General features: G+C 40.3%; 1 protein-coding gene across 2 annotated transcripts in view; it reads right to left on the bottom strand.

The window, feature by feature from the left end:
• The window catches only part of glsb (glutaminase b), a 38,625-nt gene that overhangs the window by 5,456 nt on the left and 9,731 nt on the right, over positions 1-23,438 (bottom strand). Inside the window, exons 5-15 of one of the 2 annotated variants that reach the window (XM_034693714.1) lie at positions 22,418-22,497; positions 21,367-21,530; positions 17,726-17,784; positions 12,898-12,930; positions 11,491-11,549; positions 10,333-10,399; positions 9,911-9,961; positions 9,512-9,688; positions 8,378-8,509; positions 7,444-7,536; positions 693-6,439 (exon numbers count right to left, since the gene is read on the bottom strand). In XM_034693714.1, the coding sequence (XP_034549605.1) occupies positions 6,293-6,439; positions 7,444-7,536; positions 8,378-8,509; positions 9,512-9,688; positions 9,911-9,961; positions 10,333-10,399; positions 11,491-11,549; positions 12,898-12,930; positions 17,726-17,784; positions 21,367-21,530; positions 22,418-22,497 (1,062 nt within the window). In that variant the 3' untranslated portion in view covers positions 693-6,292. Of the gene's footprint in view, positions 1-692; positions 6,440-7,443; positions 7,537-8,377; positions 8,510-9,511; positions 9,689-9,910; positions 9,962-10,332; positions 10,400-11,490; positions 11,550-12,897; positions 12,931-17,725; positions 17,785-21,366; positions 21,531-22,417; positions 22,498-23,438 lie in introns of those variants that run through there. The other variant, XM_034693713.1, reaches the window with a different exon arrangement.

A 23,438-nucleotide genomic window follows, 5' to 3' on the forward strand; every position in this document is an offset into this window, starting at 1 on the left:
TATATTATTAATATTGTTATTTCCTGTGACGACGAGGATACACGTTGACCTCCACGGCCCCTAACTGTTGCTAGGTTATGAAAGTTGTCAGTTTTTCCGTGACCGTTAAGTGTGTTAAAATGCTTTATATATGGTTGATTTTTGCGTCAGTTTAATATCATTTTACAAAGAAAGTGTAAAAATGGTATCGTAGCATTAGTGAAAATTAAGCAGTTGGCTTCTCCATCATACGAACTTCCGCTGTTGTTGTTGATAAAGTGGATATCGGAAGCCCCGCCCCCTTGTTAATGTGATTGGTTAGTGATGAGGAAGTGACATTGCCGAGTGCAGCGTTGTTTATTATTGAACTATTTCAACTTTGCGATGTGAGCGTAGCACCAGAATAAATGACGCTGAGCACTAAAGAAGCTGAATTGCCTCGGTGTTAGATAGAAAATGTATGGACACAAGCCCTAATGTATTTAAAAATAAATATTGTATATTTTTTCTATGTGGTTTATTATTTTTTTCTTAACAAAACTCTGGATTAACCACTACTGATGCTTAATAAGTGCTTTTAGTAAGAACAGTTGAAGCCTGAACTCCTTTTCTGATTTTTTCTAACTGTGCTTTTCCAGCAAACAGAGCAGCTTGAGTCAGTTTGAGGAAGTGTCAGGTGTAGTCCAAAAAAAATGGTTATTGGTACAAAGAAATGAGGTAACATTGCTTTATTTAAATTTATACAAGGGACACAGAGGCTAAAAAATGCGTAACACCAATGTTGCTGTCTTGTCTGCACTTCAACTATTTGCTCAGAATATTGAAGGAAGAGCAGGTCACACCTGTTTCCCTCAGGCAGACAGGACAGATCATGGAGTTTATGGAGTCGTTACATACAGAATAACAATCATGTGACAAAGAAAAAACAAAGAAAAGTTTGACAGTCATGAGCTTGGAACTGTAGGACTTTATCTGCAGTGTTTTTCTGTCATTATTGGGAATTTAGCAATTTAAATTTACCGACCCACCTACCCCATCCCTTAACCTCTCAATTTTAGGATATTCTCCCCAAACAAATCATCTTTTTCTGTAGAATTAAATGTAAGATCATGCAGAAATAAATGTATAAAATCTGACCAAACATTAGAAAAGCATCCAATTCCAAGTTCACCAAATTATCATGGTAGTGACCATTTTTAAATTGGTATTCCATTTAAATATTCAGAGTAAAATACATGTTCAGGACACAAATCAACACATATAAGGACATGTTGACAAGAACTTAAAACATGAGAATTACATGGGATTAACAACATGTTTCTGAAATCATTGAAAATATGCATGCAAGATCGAGGATGAGAATTCCGAGAGCAGAAAAAAAAACATCAGGAAACATTACATGATCCATAAAAACCTTGTGATTTTGATGGAAATACTGGGAACAGCATTCAAAAGCCCCTCTGTCTCTGTGAGACTGTACAGGGTGCTGATTACAAACTTCAAGTAGTACAGATTATTCATCCTCACAGGCCTGGATTTCTGTTTCACCAATGCCAACAGGAACAGATCGGATAATCAACCCTGATTGGTTGCAGTTAAGTTTTATTGTCCTCATCAGTGCGAGTCTGGTCAAGTCTAAAAGATATGCAGGCTCTGTAATTCAACGTTTTGTGCCCCTGGAGAGAGGAATGATATTGTAGCAGCAAAGAAAAGGCTTTAACACATTGTGTGAAATCAAAGAGTCATTCACATCACTTTTAAAGAAACTCTTTGACACAACCAGTCAGGAAAAAAGGAAACCTGAGGATGAGATCCGGCCTGTGAGAGCAACACTTAGAAACTGATCCCCTCAGAGGAAAATCAGAGATATCCAAGACTCCTTTTTGGAATATTCAAACTCAAATGATTGACATCATAAGAAAACTATTTAAAAATGTCATCACTGCTACTGTGAATCCCCTTCTTGTGCAGCACTTGACCACAGCATGGTCTACTGTTTTTCTACGTATAAAGTTATAATCCTTATCTTCATTCTGACTCTGGTAACTGACATATGTAGATGCTGAATATTTCTGCTATGATAATTATAACTCTGCTGTATTGCACTCCTGTCAATCCAAGCACAAGCAACAGCCACAACTTTTACACTGATATTTTTACTGAGGCTTAGCCAGTCTTGTTTTGCATTTCAATGTGAGACATTGAACACCAAATTTAGTGTCACCAAACTACGTGATAAAGTCCTGTGACATGGAGAAATACTTAGAGGACTCTGCCTTTGGGTCTGTCACCAAATGAAGCGAGGAAAGTATCTGGCATGCATGCTTTTTATATAACGATAACCCTTTTTTATAGACAGCTAAAATATAGTATACTAAATTAATAAAAAACATATAACACTAGGTTTTTGGTGCACACATCATGTTTTGAGCCAACATTGTCATTGGTGGGTGATATACCTTCACTGTGACATTCTTACATATGATCTAGTCACAGGAAATGTGCACAAACCCATCCTCTTAAATTAAAATTTCCCTCATTTCAAGCATGTGTCATATCCTGAAAACTCCTTGAGCACTTCTTTACTGCTCATCTGGCAACACCAACTACTAGTAGACAGCGGAATAAATGTCAGCAGTACATTGAGACAAAAATGTGTTTAAGTATACGTCAATCTGAAGGATTATAACTTTAAAAAGCAGAAGCACTGTGAGGCTCATTTCATTTCTAAGTAGAAAGCAACAAGGTCCAACAGGCCCCCTGAAGCAGCACTGAGGACTTGGGTTCATTCTATAGACCAACGTCCATGATAACAGAGGCTTTTGAATACTTCATACCTCCACTCAACAATAAGAAACTTAACAACAGGAAAAACACAGACAACAGTCTGTAAAATAAAAATAAAACAAAGAAAGTTCACACAACATGTCAGAGTAATAATGGAGTATTATTGGCTCAGCAGCCGTCACATTGAGCTCAAGTCAAACCCAGTGCCAAACACCACACGCAGCTTGTACAGTCAACATGATTAAATAACAGATTCACTACAGTCGCAGCAGAGGGACATCTAAGGCATCAGCTGACTTCACAGTCATGTGCAAGTATCTCTAGTTCCTGGAGGAGAAAATATTCATGATCGGAACGTCTGAAGTAAAATAATGAACACACTCTGGTCTGCTGCTGTGGAGGATTATCACTCACATTCAAACACACACAGCTAAAAGCTATTTACAACTGCCTATGTACATTCAGAAGTACAGTAAAGTATGTATATATGGAAAGAAGTTTCATAAAATATACAATACAAGAAGAGCAACACTATGAGAACCTGACAGAAAATACTCAGTCACGTGTCTGCATACTGTTAAGATCACCATTTCTGGATTCATGGATTTGAGGTATTATTAACTGTAAATCTATGTTATGCTGCAGCATGAAGGTTTTCCTCTATCTGACTTTCCCTCTAAAAATATGGAGTTGAAAAACATCATGTCCTCCGCTGCATGAGCACGGTACTATCCTTACTTTGTATGATACTTTCCTTTTAGCTCTTTAAGTGTTTTTGGTTTTTACATCACAAAATCCTCAAATGTTACAAGTTGTGTTAGTAAGCAGCTTCAATACAGTGAGTCTAAGACAGTGCCAACATCTAAAAGGCTTATTAGAATAATCTCACATTCAAACATCATTCATATCTGACCCTGCTGAACTCTTGACTGCTGGGGATATGTCTCTCTCAACTAAGTAATATCTGCTGTCGTGAAAATGTTTGGAAAGGAAAATTACTTATTGTATTTTATTGTGGATTAAAGCTTCCCAAAATTAATTACTAAAATACAAAATTGAACAACACATTAACCTTTAGACTTTCTGATGCACCTCGTTCACTTTTAGCTGGTTCACCTTATTATCCTCTCTCTTCAGCAGTCTGTTCCTGCTTGTGGCCTAAATGTGAAATTATTTGCATAGACAGCTACCAGATCAAACCAGACCATCAGGTTACATTTGACACTTTTATTAGCTCTCATTTTTGATACTCCTGGGGCGTGACTATGAAACTATGCAACACCCAGCTGTACCTGTTCTCTGCATCCTCTAAAGCTTTAAAGCACCCACTACACCTTCCATTACGCTACTATCGGTTTACAAAGCTCTGGTTCTGCGGAAAGCAGCTTCATTTCTTAGACTAAGGCATCCTATTTGAACAAGAGCATGTAAACATACAGCGACGGTTTTGGAATGCAACGGGTCAAACCTGCAGATAACACCTGCAGACGTCACCTGATCTCAGCAGACCAGTGAAAGGTTGTGTGAGGACTGGTCGGACTGAGAGGGGCTTCAACTAGAGGTTACAGCAGTGATTACACACAGCCTAGTGCTGACGTCAGACAGAGTATATTTACTAACCTTCACAAACATGGCATAACCAGCAACACACACACCTACACACACATACAAACCTATACACACACACACTTTTTCCAATGTAAATTCAACAGCAGCTAAGAATGACGCAGAGCGTCCAGAGAGCCTCAATGAGAGCTCGATTTTTTTTGGTGGTATCACCTTTCACCTTTCACCTTTAAGTCAAGCAAACCTTTGTCAAACACTCACATTATGGTTTTACTATCAGAAAAAACAGCCACGACTGTGGTCCATGCTTAAATACTGACAGGTTAAAGATCAGCTGCAACCATTTTACAGCAGGTTTTCTTTGAACATGCTGTCTCTGTTAGAGTCAGCACAGCGCAAAATGTTCCCAGCCTTTATTTTCAGTCCCAGAGTTCTCCTGAATACAAATCTGTTTTATTAAGTGTGGGGGAGGCACAAATGATGCTTCAGTTCAAGTTTTAACACTAAAAAGTAAGAGATAGGCTGCATGATATAATTATCTTGTGAGACATAATGAATGCAATATGCTACAAGATTATCCAAAATTCTTTCTACATCAGTATTTTAACCAAACAAGCGTGTTTTCTTAAATATGAAGAGCAGATCTGCAGGGCAGGGCATCTCTGCTGCACTGCAGAGCTTTATTATGATGCTGTCGCCTCATGTATTTATCCTTACTTTATAAACTTCAGAATGTGGATATCTCTCTTGGGCATATTGGAATTTCCACACTGCTATTATTGCTGAGCCTCAAGTCAGAGCAAATACAAATATGAAGTATTTGTCCTCGAATCTCATGTTGCACATGTAAAGTGACTCCAATCAAAAGATCCTACTAATCTCAAAGAAGAAATGTCTGCCTTGTCTCTACTTCAGACATCTCTGAGAAAGTATAAAGTCTAAGTGTATCCACCCGCAGAGGGGAGGTTCAGCTGCTTGTTTATTGTGCAGAGAAATACTCAACTGCTCAAACAAAAAACTATTAAACAGGATCAGAAGTTAACTGTTTGATGTCAGCTCAGATTTTAGACTCAGAAGGCTGAGAAACATTGCACAATCAAGATATAAAAGTAGTAAGCATTTGCTTTGTGGTTAAACTTTTCTTTTCAAGGTCTCAACTGAAACTTTCAAAGTAAAATACCTGCATTATTTAAATCCCTTACAGAAGTCAGAGGTCTTTTTTTCCAGCGAGAAACTAGGTCATGTTCCACGTAACACTGCTGCACTCATGCCCAGACATTTACAGCCAACTTGTCAACAATATTCTCCTTTGACCCAAAAACTTTCCACCCAAGAACTTCTAGTTTCTTCTTCTGCTACTTTAAATCCATCCTATGTATTTATGAAGTCTGAGGCCTCAGTGTGAGCTACAGTAAGCAATCATCTCTAGAAATTAGTCTGAATGTGCATGTAAAGACTGTGAGTCAATAAAACTGGCTCTACTGAAGCTCTACTCATGCAAACACATTCATGTCTTTTTGGTTGTTACTTAGAATAAATTTATAATCAACCCCTCGCCTACATTTTTAAGAGGTTTCTGCAATAAAGGTGGGTGTGATAAGACAGTTCCACTGTTCACTGAACTTCAGATCCTGCACGAACTAAGGCAACAAACAGGACGAGGCTACGAGTTCATCTGGAAATCACAACAAAAGAAATAAAATAGAATAAAAAATGAGCTCATCCCATTTTCCATCACAAACAAAAACAGAAGAAGTTTCCCAATCCATCCGAACAGTAACACACGAACTTCACAAGCAATAAATAATCCTCTTCATAATTTATATATAAATACTCGAGGGTGAGGGAAGATGGTGGTGGTATTGTTGTGAGGGCTGGGGAGAGAGATCAGTTGAGGTGGGGGTGAGGAGTCAGGAGTGAGGAGTGGGGGGGGGGCAGGTAGGTCTCCTCTGATTTTATTTCACTCGGCGACTTTGTCCATCCTATAGACTACAGTGGTGGAGCAGTCCTGGTGAGACTCAGTGGGGGACACCTTTTTCCAAAGAGGGGCTTTCAGAGCTAGCTCTTGTTGAAGACTCTCGTAATCCATGGGTCCAAAGGATTGCAGCTGTTTCAATCGACACGAATAACAAATTAGTCTCGCTCCTTCTGTGTGTGTGCGTGTGTGTGTGTGTGTTTGTGAATATGTAGGTGTAGCTGTGTTCAGGCCAAAAGCAATGATGTGTTAAGTGCAGGATATCTGTGCTCTGTGCAAGTATCCAAACAGCAGCATGGATAAATATAAAACTACGGGTATTACCAGTGGAGCACTTCATCGTCTGTCAGCAGTGAGTTGAAATTTTTGCTCCAACTAGCAATTTACACGTCAGCTGATCCGTGATTCAGTCACAAAGAGGAGGAATAAAGGATGATGAGATGACTGCACCATAATGCAAATCATCAAAGAGAAAAGCTTTGCTGTGTCAGGTCTGTCTGCCAGAAGAGACGGCTTCTAATGGATTGTTTTTTAAAGGATTGAGCATTTCTGATGCAATGATGAAGAGTCAGGAAAATCTCAAGACTCACAGGCGCTCAGTGAATGATGCAAATTCATGCCAGGCATTGCATCATTTGGATGCAACTGAAAAAAATCCCTTTGCTTTTGGTCTGAACACACCTCTTGATTGCCAGAGAGTAGACTGACTGTGACTCCAGTTTTCTTTTTATGTTTGGGCCTCTGTGACTTTTTATCAAACTCCTGTTTATAGATTAAATCTTAACAATTCTATTTCATTTGGCAGCTTATTTTGTACGCTAACAATATTCACACTCTGAGAAAAGCATTAGAAAAGAAAGAAACAGAGCTCAACAGCAGTGCACCAAAGATGAAGAAAGAAAGAATATAAAAAAATCCAATAATACATGTTTTTATCTTTCATTGTATGTTCAGTTGAGTGGTTCAACAAACAGCTACAAAGCAGAGGACTATCAAGAGCTTTTCAACCTGAAAGTCAGGAGCGTCAGCGTCACCCACATTCAGGGAGAGGAGGTGTTATGGTCGGTGTGTCTGATGAGGGACATGGGTGCTTTTTGATGGTTTTGTTGTCACAACATGAGTTGGTGTGTCCTTACCCTCTGGTCCCCTCCCTCTCTGCGGGGATCGTGCTTCTTGGCAAAGTGCCTCAGGTTGTCGTAGTTGTGGAAGTTGAAAAGCTCAACGAGGTCCTGGAAGAAAAAGATAGACAGATTGTTCATCAGAAGAGTAAATGCATGGATTGTTAAAAAGATGATGGATTTAGAAGTAAAGAATTAAAATTAAAATTAAAAGGCACATGAGTCTGTGTCCCTCTCACTGCTCGACCTGCAGAGGTTCATGCACCCTGCTATATGGTCTGAGATCTGTCTCCAGGTCTGGCCTCTAGGTAATCATTCATCAAGTGTTTCAGACTTATCGCACAGGGTCAATAGGACTAAGAGTGTCAGCCAAACTGAACAGCACCTCAAGGACACTCTTACACAAGTCCAGATAGTTCACCGTGTTTCCATCAGACATTGTTTATGATGTTTGTGTTTCCGTCCGGAAGGTCAAACTGCGTAAAACCAGTCAACATTTGAGGGACGAATTTAATCCCAAACTAATGCCAATCTCTACTCAACTAAACTTTATATTTACTGTGATACTCTGTAACCTAGAGATCCAATGAGAGGCTTTATTTTTGTCAATTTCAGTATCATTTGAGGTGAAGGCAGATTAAGTTAAACTATGTTATTGCTGATATTTAAAGGTGCTAAAATGTACTGATGGACTCTAATTGAAATGCAAAACAACTATGTTTAAAATTGTTTCGATCTCAGGAACTCAGGTAATTCTCAATCCTAGCTTTGTGTCAAAGTCCACTTATTGCTAATGTTAAGTATAACTAAAATTGCACTTCTTTGCTTATTTTTCTTAAAAGATCATGTGTGCTCGGGCATGTATGAAAAAACACTGAAAACGTGTGCGGTTATTTGTAGCAGCAGAAGCAGCATGCAGAAGTCTACTCTGCTGCTTCTGGCCCTCACGTACCGTGCAGAACTGTATCCCTCTGACTGAGTTGCCCAGCTTGTCGAGTGGAGGTGACCAGCACATAATACCCATCACGTTGGGTACAACCAGCAGGATCCCTCCTGATACTCCAGACTTGGCGGGCAGACCGACCTACAACAGAGACAACAGGTTGGTTACACAACAGAAGATCAGCTGAGAGGAGCTGCAGTAACAGCATGGTGAGAGAGATGTGCTGCAGAGACACAGCTTTAATATTTCATAATTAGAGAAATATATCCAAGGTTGTTCTCTAACATTAAACAGAGGAATCACTGCAGAGGCTGGGTGTACAAATTATTCAGATATTTCTCTTTAATGAGCGTTCCTCTGTCTGTTATTCAGTTTAAAATAAAGCAAACGATACCATTTTCCTGACAGATCTTTACGAGAGTAAGTCGTCTTCAAAACTCAGCTCACATTTTCTAAATGCTAACTAATGCTCAGAAAAAGATCACGTCTTTAGTGCTTTAAGTGCTTCATATGTGGCTTATCATGAGAAGGATGAGGTTGAGGATGTGTTGACACATGGCCCGTTCGTGTCTCATTAAAATGTGCCATGCTATCACAACAAACACCTCAACTAAGACTTCATGTGACATCACATTGTTAAAGTGCACAGACTGAGGTGTTTTCTTTCTCAACACATGCACAACTTGACAAGTCCTCCACCAGTTCACCTTTTGATTCCAGTACTGGATAAAGAGACAGACTCTGCAGGGATATGATCACTGATCACTGAATGGCAGTAAGCTCTGACTTTAAAATAGCGCTTGCTTTTAAGTGACGTGAGAAAAGTTTGGTGCTCAGCCCAGAGGCAAACATTGTTAAAGCCAATATGATAAGATTTGGTCAGCTGCTGTCACCAGCATGTTTTAAGCACCAGTATGAGCCAACTAGGTTACAGAAAACCAGGACCAAACTGCACCAGATTTTTGTAAACCGAATAGTGAAAGCTTACACAAAGTCTTACTATTGTTCATTTGGCAGCCCTTATAAAAATAGAATGCAAGAAAGGTCAAAATAATTGATTATGATTTTAAAAGTCCTCAGTCAGTGTCCTGGTCACCAGACCGGCTCATATTTGTCTTCCTATGATCCGTGCTGTTTACTTACATGGAAAGCAAACTGTCCTGAGAAGTCGTACATGCCGCAGGAGTGCATCAGACTCAAGGTGTTCCTCACTGCCTCTGGGCTCAGAACGCGCTCACCCGAAATAGGGCAGATACCACCGTTTGCCAGAGTGGCTGCCATGACGCTGGCGCTCTCGCAGGTCACCTCGATGGAGCACAGCTGGAGGTTCAAACAGAAGACAGGGTGATCAATTTCTCTTTTCAGAGCACTTCATGTTGTCTTTAAACTTTAACACGTTAGGTTATCCTAACGAAGATGCTTAAAGCTTAAAGAAGAAACTGGACCTGAAGTAAGAGCAACACAAAGCAGGAAAACAAACCTGCCATGTAAGATGAATAAAAGATGAATACAAAAATACAACAAACTCAGAGCTGCACTCACTTGAAAGTAGAAGTCCAGAATGGATGTCATGTCTGTCCCCTCTGGGAAACACTGCAAGGAGGAAAAACAGAGACTTCAAGACAAGCAGAGTGCAGAGATGAACATTAGTCATCTGCAGTACAGTCTCCTGATGCTGCATTTCAAGAAAAGGAGGAGACTAACTTAAATGTTTCAGTCTTATGTAATGTCTCTTCCTTTAAAACATAAGCAGGGATAGTAAAAGTTTATTGGACTCAACTTGTGTAAACAATAGGACAGCTATAACAATTAAGGAAGGTAAATATTACTACTCTTTGACAGGAAGTTACTCCTCCTTTCACAAACGTTGGTGATGAAATCATCCTCACAGAGAGAGCTTTTCACTTTTGCAGAGACACATAAATATTCTGCTGAAAACAAAGGCAGCAGTGACTCATCCAAACCTTTTTCTCTTTCAGGTAGTAGCCAATGGCGAAGTTCCTGTCCCCTGACTCACGCTCTGACTGGAATCTGACACACAAAGAAGAGAGCACGCCCATTACACAGAGGAAGGAAATATTTTCACAATGTGTGTGTGTGTGTGTGTGTGTGTGTGTGTGTGTTTGTGTGTGTGTGTGTGTGTGTGTGTGTTTTCACTTGTGTGATGGAATTCCTTCACCCCACCCCTCATGTGTACCGTACAATCAGAGCTCTCATGCTAACATGTGATGATACTGCAACATGAGCCCCAGTGCCTGCTCTTTTTCTAGACACATTGTTAGCATGTGGTGTCGTCATAAATCATGCATATGAGAGCGACCTTTACGGCACAGATTCCAAACCCCCAGCCTGAAGAAAGTCCGCCTACATCAACCAGGCAAACAAAATCCTGCTGTAGAGGAATGCGATCTCCATTTCTTCATTCCCCCTCCCTGCAGCTATACCAGACTGAAGATCCTGAGCATGCAAACGTCTGCACCACCCTTATATACTCTCGCTTCTTGTTCATTTTACTGACTCACTTCAAAAACTTTACTATCTAGCAAATAACAGGGAAGCATGTCATTAGATTTTAGCCTTTGTAATTATAGTTCCAGAATCATTTTGGGTCATTGCTGGTACCAAAACCAACAAATGCACCCACGTCTTCCCCTGATGAACCAACCAAACTTAACGAAACACCAACTAAAGGAGGTGCTCACTTGATAACCCTGATGATATGCTGGCTCTCGCTGCTCATCTGACTTATCTATCTCGAGCTGTGGGGGACATGAGGAGCCATGTGGTGAGCTAGTACACTTATCAGTAGAGGGCGTAGTGGGGTGGGTTTCTTCACTGAGCCCTAAACCTTCTTATCAAAGCAAACGTTCCTTGTTTTTCTCAAATAAGTTAGACAGTAGATAATATCTTGCACCCTAATGAGGAACTCTCTGACTACATTCACCGAGCAGAGAAATGTTTACGGTCTGATGTTTGCAGTGATCTTTGGAATATTAAGGTCTGGTTTAGGCTTTGGTAATGGTTTCTGCTGGTGACCTGAATGAGTAAGATAAGTGTTCTGCTATGAGCTGTCATCTAGGGATTGGAAAAAGAGATCTACAGAACAACGTAGATGTACTTACGTGGCGTTGCTGAAGCCCACATACTCATTTCCCGCCATGTCTTTCAGAAAGTTCATGACCTGGAGAGAAAGCAATGGACAGTTTTGTGAGTGACACAGTGACGCGCTCAGCAGGGTTACAGCTTTCAACATTTAGAAGAAACTTTTTAGCTGACATGATTTTGTTTACACATCAAGCAGAAACAGAGCGACATTAGCACTTCTATAAAGTAGTGAATGTGAGGAGCTGATGCATACAAGGCACTGAATGAATTCTGTTTTTGCTCAGTTTTTGGTCTCTACCAACTCCAGATGTCAATAATTGAATCTTTGGAGACAAATTTCTCCTTTTTTGTTAATCTACAGTGTTTATGTGCGTTTGGTGCTTGGCTGGCCAAGTCCAGAGGGTTCTGCTGTTTAAAGCAGCACTGTATACTGGTACAGCTGAGCTGTGGACCAGACAGCTAAACAAGGAGATTAAGGTTACTGTAAACTGGTTACTGCCAAGAGGAGCCGCAGATCAGTTAATGACCGAAAGGTTCGTCACAACAAGCATCACTTTTTCCATGAAATACATTATATTGTCAGAATATAAAGAAAAGCTGCTTTAATGTTCAACTCTGAGAAGTTGTGGGGTAATGTCCAAACCAATCAGCCATGACATTATGACCACCTGATTAATACATGCATAACAAACTGTGATGCAAATCAGAACCAGCATTGACTGTTTTGAGCTCCAGAAGCTCTTCTGTTGGATTGGAGCATGCAGTGCACATGTCCATGACCCTGTCTCCAGTCTACTGCTTTGCCCACTTCACTTGAGACCATTAACACCCGACAAGAGCTACACTTTCAGAGATTCTCTGACCCGATCATCCCGCCTCACATCCTCACCAGTGACAGGTGCCATTATAAAGAGATAACCAGTGATACTCACTTTACCTGTCAGTGTTGATAATGTCATGGCTGATCGGCATATATGAAGCATAACCAGAAAAAAGCTGGGGGGGTTTATTTATAGACTGTATAAATAATGGACATAGTATCTGTGACGTCACCCATCTGTTCCTGAGCGCTGTTTTGAAGCCAATCGTCGGTGGGAGCCATATTGGTAATGCTGAACTCAACCAAACTGAGTGTGAGGTAAAGAGGCGGGGTTTGAGCCTCCTAGCCAACAGCTATGTGTTCCCGCCTGACATTCAAGATGAACTGCAGTTTATAACACTTCTGAATGGCCTTCATATTTTGAGACCGGATGTTGCTGCTTGGTTTGTATGCATACTTTTGTGTGTTTAGTGTATCACTAATAAACCTGGTCAGTTTTTGTTTGGTTCCCTTTATAAAGTTTGACATAAACCGGATCACTCCCCAAGTCCCCCCTCACAAAGTAAATAGAGTTGACTACCTCTGACTTAAGTCTCATACTTACATAGTCAAACTTTTCAGCGTTGCTTGCACCTTGCTGTGAAGAGAGCAGAGGAACAAACAGTTAGAACAGTTCATTCAGCCATGCATGCTAGAGAGGACAAGAACAGCATCATAAAAGATAAAACTAAAATGATGACACTACTGCTATGAAGTTACAGAATTAGCAGATGAATAGATTTGATTACAAATCATTTGTAAAAGTCACATGAGCTTTGCCAGGAATTATACAAGTAGATACAAGTTGTTAAAAGGATTGGCTAGCGAATAGGTACAAAGAGAAGAGTCTTTAGGGGTTAAAAAGTGAGGTTTAGTAGATGTGTGTGTTACCAGAGATAACCGGTTACAACTCACAAATCCCAAATGAGGGAGTCGATAACCTTTCAAACTACTAAAGCAAACCATGACTGTGTGTTTGTTTCTACAAAGACTACAACAATGCATGGCTGCAGAGAGATGAGGGTGTGTGCAGGCAGGTTTGTATTATGGGTTACCATAATGCAGGTGTGCATGTGTGTGTGTTAGAATCTGTGCATCTAACTACAGGTCAACATGTGTCGTCTGTGCAGAGAGTCTGTCGGGCAAACAGAGAGGGGGGGAGGGGGAGGATAAGAAGGAAGGAAAGGTCTTCCTCTGAGGATTACATTCACAGCTACTGGCTCAGTTATGGAGTCATACTGTACGATCATTGATGCTGCTTTTCCCACTTAAAATAAAACACAGCAGGAGAACAAAAGACACGCATGCACATTAAAAGTGCTAAAGCATCAGTTATAAATCACTGGACATTTATGTTTTATGTGTGTGAGAGGAAATTTTAACTTTACGTTTACATGGTTCTTATAAAAGTAAGAGTAAGTGACACAGATGGAAGTGTTACAGAGTCACTAAATGGGGTTTTACAGAGCTGATTGGAGGAGAAAGAGAGGGGGTGGGGTCAGGGGGTGGGGAGAGTGCGAGGAGAAAGATATGGAAAAGGAAGAAAAAATTACCAACGTCATTTGACCTGCAGCAGCAGTCACTATTTCCCACAGTTCCTAAGTCTGGAAAATATGCAACAACATACAAAAACAGCAACAACATGTAGCCTTCAAGCACCATGTAAAAACAGTTTGGGGCTTAGTGCCACGGCAAACATCCCATAGTTTTCCCACTGATGTAAAATCAAACTGAGCAACCTGACTGAACGGCGTGACATTTGTGCTTCATGAGAGAAAAAGAAAACACATTGAGACACAGGTGACAGGGATGAGTTGATGAACACACACACGGACACACTGTTGTCTCTGTGGATGTGATGAGATGCATGTTTGTCTGTTTGTCTACCATGTGACTTTGGGTGTTTCGTAGGCAGTTCAACAGGTTTGCTGTGTGATGAAATAGAAAACAGCACATTACACTGCCCACACGCTGCCGTGTGCATCGTCTGCATCACAAATCAATAAGAGTACAGCTATTCTCAGGCTCCAGAGAGGAAGGAGGATCTCGCTGTACTGTATGGTATGTGGAGAACAGAAGGAGTCGATCTCCTGAAGTAAATGTTTAAAGTATAGAGACCTGCTCTCGTCACTGTGTTTAAACATTTCCTTAGCATTTCAGGAAACTATGCTTACAAGATTCCTTCATAGAGCAAGATGAGAAGGCCATTAAACTTAATTATGAGTGAAGCTGTGTTGCATCTCACAGACAACTTAGTTTAGGCAGTTGTGTGTAGGGCTGCAAAGGGGCAGAACCTTTTCAGTAAATTTCCGGAAAGTTTCTGGTAAAATTTCCATGGGAAGTTAGGCTGTGGAATTTTGGAAATATTCCAAATTGGAAACTTTTCATAGGAATTAATGTGAATTAAGTGTAATTTAATGGAAAGGTATCATATCCAAGCATAAATATTTGTTTTGTTATAAGCAGACATCCATCCAAAATAATACAATTAGAACAGATTTATTAGTGAGTAGAACTTTATCAAGTGTTAAATATTTTATTGAACAATCAATTCTTTCATTGAAGAACAAAAACATGAATGTTGAGTTAAATATTACTCATCCCCCCCGACCCAAACTCACCTCCCCGACCCAAACCATTCAAAAAATTAACAAAAATGCAATCCCATTAAAGTCCCATTCAAAATGTTAAATGAAAAGAGCTGCTCTCCCTTCAACAAAGTCCCATTCAACATGCAAATAAAAAAGCATCTTCCCTTAAGCTTCTCAAGCCTCTGCAGGATTCTAGAAATCATCAGTGCATGTGATGGAGGAATGCACACACAGTGTATGTAGGGGGCGTGGTCTCAGTAAGCAGTGTGCTATGTGCATGTGGTTGAGGAATAGCATAGATATTCAACTGTACTTGCATGAAATCTGGTTGTTTTAGTCAGGATTATGCTAAAATTGATTTTCCCCAACTATATTTAACTTCCCTATTAAGAGCCAACCATCAATTAGTAAATTCCTGTTTTATTCCCATAAATTCACATTAATTCCCGTCAATTCCCATGAAAAGTTTCCAACTTTGAAAATACAAGGAATTTTGCAACCCTAGTTGTGTGACAGTAAAAACAGAAAAAGGTTTCACTGACAGCATGTTATTTTCTAAGTAATAACTGCCCTAGTTTCTCAGTCACAGTATCTGGAAGACAGAACTGACTCAGATCAATCATCCCCAACTCTCCGGATGTTTATTGCCTTTTTCCTGTTGAGGCCCCGAGTACATTGTGACCATTACACAATTATTTTCATTAATAATTACAAAGAAGAAAACGGCATGTCCAGAGTATTTTAATAGACCATGAACTGATTACTCATTGATCACCTGCCCTACAAGCGTAAATGTTGGCGGTCATCTGAAGCACTTAGCTTAAATATTAACTCCTTTGGAACCTACTTCAGAACATGCGGCTGTGTTATGGTTTACTGTGATGACTGTGCTGTTTACTTTTTGTTAAATGCAGTTTACAAAAGGTCTGTTACATGTTAACGGTCATGGGACAAGCGTGTGCACAGCCATGACTACAGTTGGGTGACTGCATACTGGTTTGCTGTCAGTGGGTGAGTGCAGCAGTCTTGAATCCTCAAGGCAACGATATGTTGATAAATGACAATGTGTCTCAATGGTTTGATTGATGAGGAAAAGTGATATAACTTATACGGGTGTGTGTTTAAAAGGTGGTGATAATGCATAAAAGTAAAGGTGAGAAATAAAACTTAAAAAAAAGGAATGAGACTGAAGAACATGTAGACACTAAAAACACACAGGTCTTAGACTCTGAGGCTTTTTACAGAGCTACTCTGTTGTTCTCTGACGTCTGCTGCTTGTAAATATACAAGATGCAAATTCTTATCAAGATCACATGAGGTACATGCTTCAGCAGCTTCGTCATACCTGGAGGATGATTTTAGCACCACACATTGTTTTATCACTCTGTGAATTCTCTCAGGGATAATAAAAAACTGATATCACACCTCTAAGGTTTGATGACACACTTTGTTCTTAAGTACACCAAAGATGAAGGAAGTCATCTCTAGAAAATGCTTCATTTAAATACGAGTAGTTGAAAATTATGTGAAGATGAAGTGAGAATTAAGCAAAGAAAAGGTCATTTAAAATAAATGTTGCAAAGCTAACATCTGCGACAGAGTGTTGTTGGCGAGAGAGGCATCAGAGCTGGTGCACAGTATTTAAAGATCGAGGCTGTGTAAGTACATATGCGTGAGTGTGTTATTAGCTTGTTAACACTGATTGTGTAAAGAGAGCTGGGCAGGGTTCCAGAGTATTCCAGGTATTTTTAAACCAGGGCTCTATTTTTATATATTTAATAATATAATTTGCTTAAAGCTGATTTAGTAATGCTTTAGTGCATTGCTGTAGTCGTTGCTTGATTTAGCTATGGAAAATTACAGCTGTACGTTGCAAGGATATAGCCTGCTTCTCGAAATTTAGTACCTATGAGTTACTTTTAAGTGGTAAAAATATAGAAAAAGAGCCTCTGTTTGAAAATACCAGAATGTGCCTTTAGAGATTTATGAATAAAATGTAGCCCTGATCATAATGAGTTGTAAGGAGGTAAAAATCTAACTCTGTCAGTTTGAAAGAGTATGATCAAAGACGCCATGTACGTCAGGTTGAAGCTGCCATTTGACATAAATTCTGTCGTGAGCTGCAGCTTGTTTAATTTGACAGAAGTCGAGTAATTTTCCACAAAGTAAGTCAACTCAAATCAGTCACTGCTCTTCAGCATGGCACCAGAGTTTGATGTCACTCTGTTTCATTTTTGACTCAGTGACAGGTAAGGGAACTTTCAGACTTCCTGTATGTGTGAGCAGGTTGAGGCTGCGTGCAGCTGCGTTTGACTCGCTCTCCGTGCAGGTTATTTTCAGCAGGGCCAATAACAGCGTGTGTCTAAGTGTCCTCAGGAAGGATTAACACAAGTCTTAATCACCACAACAAGATACATGGTAGTGGACTAAGGTAGTGACATAGAAAGGATTCCAGCTGAGTCAAGGGTTAGATGTGAGAAGTCTAAAGTTACTGAGTGGAATTAAAACCACATCATAAAACCCGAGGAGTTTCTCAAAGTGTGGACAGGATGTTCATTCATTATTGTGAGTCAAGTTCTCCTTTAGTTTATTGTGTTCAAACATGTATAGGTTCATTAGGTAGTTGTTCAACAGTCACCTCTTATCTGGTACCTATATTTATTTCACCTTCCTGTTATCTACACGATAAAGCAGCTCAGTGATACCCACCATGAGAGACATAGTCTGACTAAGGTTTCAGTGGAAATGACACAGACAGGACAAAAAAACACACACGAGGGGGAAAAGTGTAACAGCATTTACCTTTATCAGTGATGTACAAACAATAGCACCAGCGTTCACCATGGGGTTGTGGGGCTTATCTGTAAAACAACAAAGGCTCAGTTAGCGCTGAAGAGGATCAAGGTGTAAATGTTAGCTCATATTTCTGAGAGTCTGAGAGGTGAGCATATAGACAGATCAAACAGTCAAATACATGTAGAGCACACATTGACTCAAAGCACAGATAAAAGACAGCCGGGCCTTGAACAGGCTCAGTCGGCTGTTTGTAAAAGGACGTCCATCCACTCTTTAACTTCATCATAATCACACATTCAGGTATAAAATGTGAAAACAGCAGCAGCAGTTGCGGCTGACGTTTTCTGTCTCTCTGACTCAGATGTTCCATTATTTATCTGAGCTGGAGCAGAGGGCTGAAGAAATGCATCAGAGCAAGGCAGAGACAGACACGGCTCACAAGCAATGGACCCTGGTATAGGTACGCTCTGCTAAATGGGCTCTGTAAATTTAGAACAAAAGGGAGGAAAATATGGCTCCAACTGAGCACAGGTACTTCTTACAATGACGGTGCATCCACGAGAAAAACACGGACATAACCCTGATCAATGGAGAGCTTTGTTTAGAATAGTTTGAAGACAAGTAGCCAAGTATCTGTTGTCGGGATGAGAGGTGATTTCTAGGGGTGTAAGGATATATCACAAGACGGTAAAAAATCGGTACGTGGGGCGCTGGTGGCCTAGCGGTCTAAGCGCCCCACATACAGAGGCTACAGTCCTCGTCGTAGGGGTCGACGGTTCGATTCCCGGCCGGTCAACCATTTCCTGCATGTCGTCCCCCGCTCTCTACTCCCCACATTCTCTCTTCAGCTGTCCTATACAATAAAGGCAAAAAGGCCAAAAAATATAACTTAAAAAAAAAAAAATCGGTACAAATAAGGTTGGATTAAAATCGATTCAACAACATTTGTATTGCTATATTATTTTTAAACAGTAGAAGGCGCTATCTGCATTTCACTCCACTTGTTCAACATCATTAAATCTCTTGTGCTGCTCTCTCGTGAAATGAAAATGAAAAGGATTACTTTGTTGACAAAGAAATATAGAGAAAAATGATATGATGCAACTGTCCATATCTCAGAATTGAAATAAAATCATAGTTATTTAAATTTAGAGTTCAATACAGTTTTCTTGAAAAACGTTAGAGAATCGCGAGTGAATCGTACCGTGAACCAAAAATCTGGATTCGAATCGAATCGTGGGTTGAGTGTTTCCTTACATCCCGAGTGATTTCTGAAGATTCAAACCACTGTTTAATCATCTGTTTTAAAAATCAGAATATTATCTCGTCTCAGGAATTAATTTTATTCCTGGCGCCTGATTGTAATGCAGTACAACAACCAGACGTTGGCGTCAGTACATCTGAAAACGGTTTGCTTACCGCCGTTACAGGACAAAAGAAGAAGAAAGTATGCGTGCCAGTTGGTGGTAAAACAAAAATGCAGTGCTGTCAGATTTCAAACTGGACAAACATGAAACCGTCAGAGTGGTTTGTGAGGAACTGAGTTAAATGGAAATTAGGTCATGGACAACTTCTGCAAGGTAAAAACGATCATATCTAGAACATATCCCTCCATACATTTATCTAACATTTGGTCTCTCTCTGTCCTGGTGTCTTTATGGGGGTTAGGGTTAGGGGCTTTGCAAGCTGGTGATGTTTGAATGAAATAAACTGAGCTTTGCACCTCCATCCAAACAGGTGTGTCTGAAGGTGAATGGTTATCTGTATCCATTAAGCAGCTCTGATTAATAAATAATTGACACAGTTGTAAGAAAGCTTCATGTTTTAATCAGAGAGGAAATGGTTTTAGTCTTAGCAGTCTTGTTGATCATTTCCTCAGCTGGTACAGTCATGTGACTTGTGACTCATTAAGCCCAGAGATGGCTTCCTTACATTAATGTGAGCCTCTTTACTTCCAGTAAGGCTCAACAAATTCAACCACCAGCTGAGAGGAAGCCTTCCTCCCACAGATCTCTAAAAGTGTTCAAATAGATTTACACTTACATCACCTACATTCTCTAACTGCTGTGTGATCTCCTTACACAACACAAGGAGCACAGGGCTTTCCTGGTAGCAGACTTTCCACACAGTCCGAGTCCCTCCCTCTGACGACCCTAACACAACTATGACTCTGATCACTATTACTAAAGTCAATCGTCATGTTAAAGTATTTCATGAAGCATGATTCATGAAGCCTCTCACACGGTGTCTAAGTTTAAAGTAACCATGTTTCTCTCACACGGCTGCTGAGAGCTCTCTGATGCCAGCGTCTGACTCATTCACTTGGCAGCTCAGTCAGAACTTTTAACTCCACTCTGCGGGCAGCTGAAGCCAGACAGTCGACGAGTCCTGCAGAATAACTCTGAGAGAGGAGGCAGTAATGAGGGACTGACCGACCGACACTAATGTGAACAGAGTCAGTCTGAAAAAGCCATGTGAAGCTTTACAGACAAACACGACAAACACCCCTCTTTTAAAACTGACACTCGTCGTTTTTTGTTTACTTATAACCAAAACACTCCCTTGTTTACAAAACAAATAAAAATCATCAGTTAAGAAAACCAGTAGCTAATATTGTCTAAGTTGCTCATAGCAGATCGCACGCAGAGGAAGGAAACATGATATAATAAATGCAGCTTCCTGCTCTATGAATTCAGTACAATACTAGTCTGTAAAAAAACATTTGCTTCCTAAAAACAGTGAAGACTTCTGCTGACATCACATATGATTCACAGAGAGGTTGTGCAGCTTTTATGCCCACTAATGCTGTGCAAATGAGCCAAGAAGACACTGTGTGATTCACAAAGGGTTAACTGCTCCCCAAACTGCACTGCAGAGCAAACTGTGTCTCTGTGTGCTGGTGTTGTTTGCATACATTTACATGAGCTATTATGCATAGATCGATGGCGAAACATGCCCATTTTTATGCAAATTAACCTCATTGCAAACAAATCTCTCTTATGCATAAACATCACCAACAGCCACTCACAGATGGAGCATCAACCACCGGGTTGATCTAAGATGACACGTCTGTACACAAAGTCTGTTAAAACTACTACAAAATGACTACTATCATTATAATAAGGGGTTAAATCAGTCTGGCGCTGTCTGATGTTCGACTCCTGCAGAAACAGGCACACTTACCACATGTACGCAGACAGGTTTTTATTGATTGGTTGATTCTTATTTCTGCATTTATTGATTCAAATCTGACAAGCTTCCCTTGTTGGCACCAGGAGGGAAGCTTCGTCATAATCTGTATCCATCCTTGCAATACATAATTCAAGGAGTGTCCCTTCCATATGCAGGAGGACAGATTTGAGGGCCATCAGGGAGCAAGAGAGCAACTTGCACAGTGCTGCAGGACTTTATGGGCACCTTCCTGCTGGAATATCAATCTCGCTAGATGCTTTGTGGATCAGAACTTGAGACAGTGCTGATAGCTGGAGTAAATTCTGCGTCTATAAGTGGCCAAAGTCGACTATCCGTTAACTACACCTTGTTTTTCCTACAAAAAACATGCTGTAATTGAGACCTCATGCAAGTCAGAGATATAGAGATCATCAGCCACAACTCTTTGGGTTAATGAATAATCATAAAGGACTCACCATCGTCATCCAGGAACAACTTATTGAATCGCAGGCCGCTGGGCTCCTTCCCAATGAAACTGTGGATGTACTCTGTGCCGTAGTCATTCACAGCGACGGCATACTTCAGAGGCTTGACGCAGGACTGCAAACAGAAGGGCACCTTGGTGTCTCCTACTGTGTGTCTGCAAAAATGAACAAAAGATAAGTTAAACAAGAGATGAAGCAGCCGTGATTCTCAGAAAAAGACCCTCAAGTTGACCTTAAAATGAAAAGAAGGAAGGTTTTCAAAACAATGTGAGCGGTCAGAGTAAACAAACATCAGTGACAGAGCGTCACAGCACGATAACAGAACCACATGTTCCGTGCTCAGCCACGGTATCTTTATGACTTCCGCTCTTACACAAACAGAGTAAATATACACACCTATGGAATTTTACGACTACGCATCAGAGGACAAGCCGATCAAATCACCTGCTGACATCATTTCACAACTATGAGTTTGACCTCTTGCACTAGTTTGGTCTGTGCTGGAAAAACACCTGGACATGATGAAGCAACAAATCAAACCCTGATCTGAATCAACACCACTCTGAAACTATCGTCTTAGTTTGCTCAACAGAAATGAGATAGTGGATCCTGAGAGTCTGTGCTGAGGCAGACAGTTCATCTTTTAACTCTTCATTTAATCCTACAGGTGTTTCTTTATTTTGCACAGACTCAGGGCTTGGAGGAATGACACGCTGCATTGTTGAAGGATCTTTTATCATCATGAGGCACTTCCGTTATCCTACAGTATTAAACTCAATTTTCTGATACTACTAAGACCTGTGAAAAATGCTTTCTGATATGCAGTTAAAATACATAAAAACTGGCTTGTTAGCATTCCCCACTGAAACCACCGGAGGCCATTTGGTGAGTGTTTACCCAACAGTGAGCTGAGCTCACACAAGGCACAGAGCTGCCATTATAAAGCCAACTGTGGAACATCAAACACACATTCAGAGCAATATGCCCATGTTTTTAAACATCCCTTGAATACGAGAGCCTGCTTTATTAAACTCTGTCTCACCTCTGTCCGTCCACCGTGCACACAGAGATGGCCCACAGGTCGGGGCTGAATTTGGCGAGCTGAGGAATGTAGTCTGCAACCTGAAAAAGAAGAGAGGCAGCTGAAAGAGAGTCACCTTACAATGCTGACGTCTGCTGAGGCTCAGGCTTCACTGGAAAGCTAACACTGCTGACAATACACAGAGGTCAAATCCTCATCTGAGGACCAAAGAGAAAAATCCACGCTCAGGTACTCATAGAAAAAAGTTCTGTTTACTTTGTGTCTTTTGTTTCTTTCAATTACAGCTCAGTGCTTTCCCATGGGCCTTTGAAGCTGTGTTTCTTTTGGGCAATGAATCCATAACAAAGACATCTCGATTTGAAAACACATCCTGGTTTGTCCATCTGAGTATATCTCTGGATTTCATATTTTATAAAGACGCTCTGGAGTCTTAATCCAACTTTAAATTTCATTGAAGAATTTAGTAAATATCGAGAAACACATGTTTCTAAAAAACAAAGTTCTTGGGGGCGTCATGTTGGGAATAACTTGCTTTAAACTCATCTTACTGTCACATATGCAACAGTTAATACATAGCTGATCACAAAACACAGGTGTTTTAATAGCCTGTGCATGTGTTGATTTCTTCCCAGACTAAAAAAACAACACAATATTTTGAATGTTGCTCTCATTTGCTGCAGTTGTGATGACTTGGTTGCAATCAAGATCATGATCATGAGGGCTTAAAGTGATGCTTGAGGTTTAACTTAATGTAGTTTGGGTGAGGGTTAGCCTAGTCTATATTTGATTGGATGGGGCTACTGTTTTGACTTGTGGTTCTACAGTTTTTGCTGCAGATATTTCAACTTTTCAAGGAAGAGCTAATAAAATAAACAATGACTCTGTTTCATTAAGTGTCCCAATAAACAATGTCAAGGGAAGAGCTTGCACAAGACCAGAACACTGGATCTGGCGTACTAAAATCTAATACCACAATCATTAACTCTGATGGGGCTAATCTTTATCAACCAATCAAAATGTC

This window comes from Notolabrus celidotus, chromosome 10 (assembly GCF_009762535.1).
Source record: "Notolabrus celidotus isolate fNotCel1 chromosome 10, fNotCel1.pri, whole genome shotgun sequence".
Taxonomy (NCBI): Eukaryota; Metazoa; Chordata; class Actinopteri; order Labriformes; family Labridae; genus Notolabrus; species Notolabrus celidotus.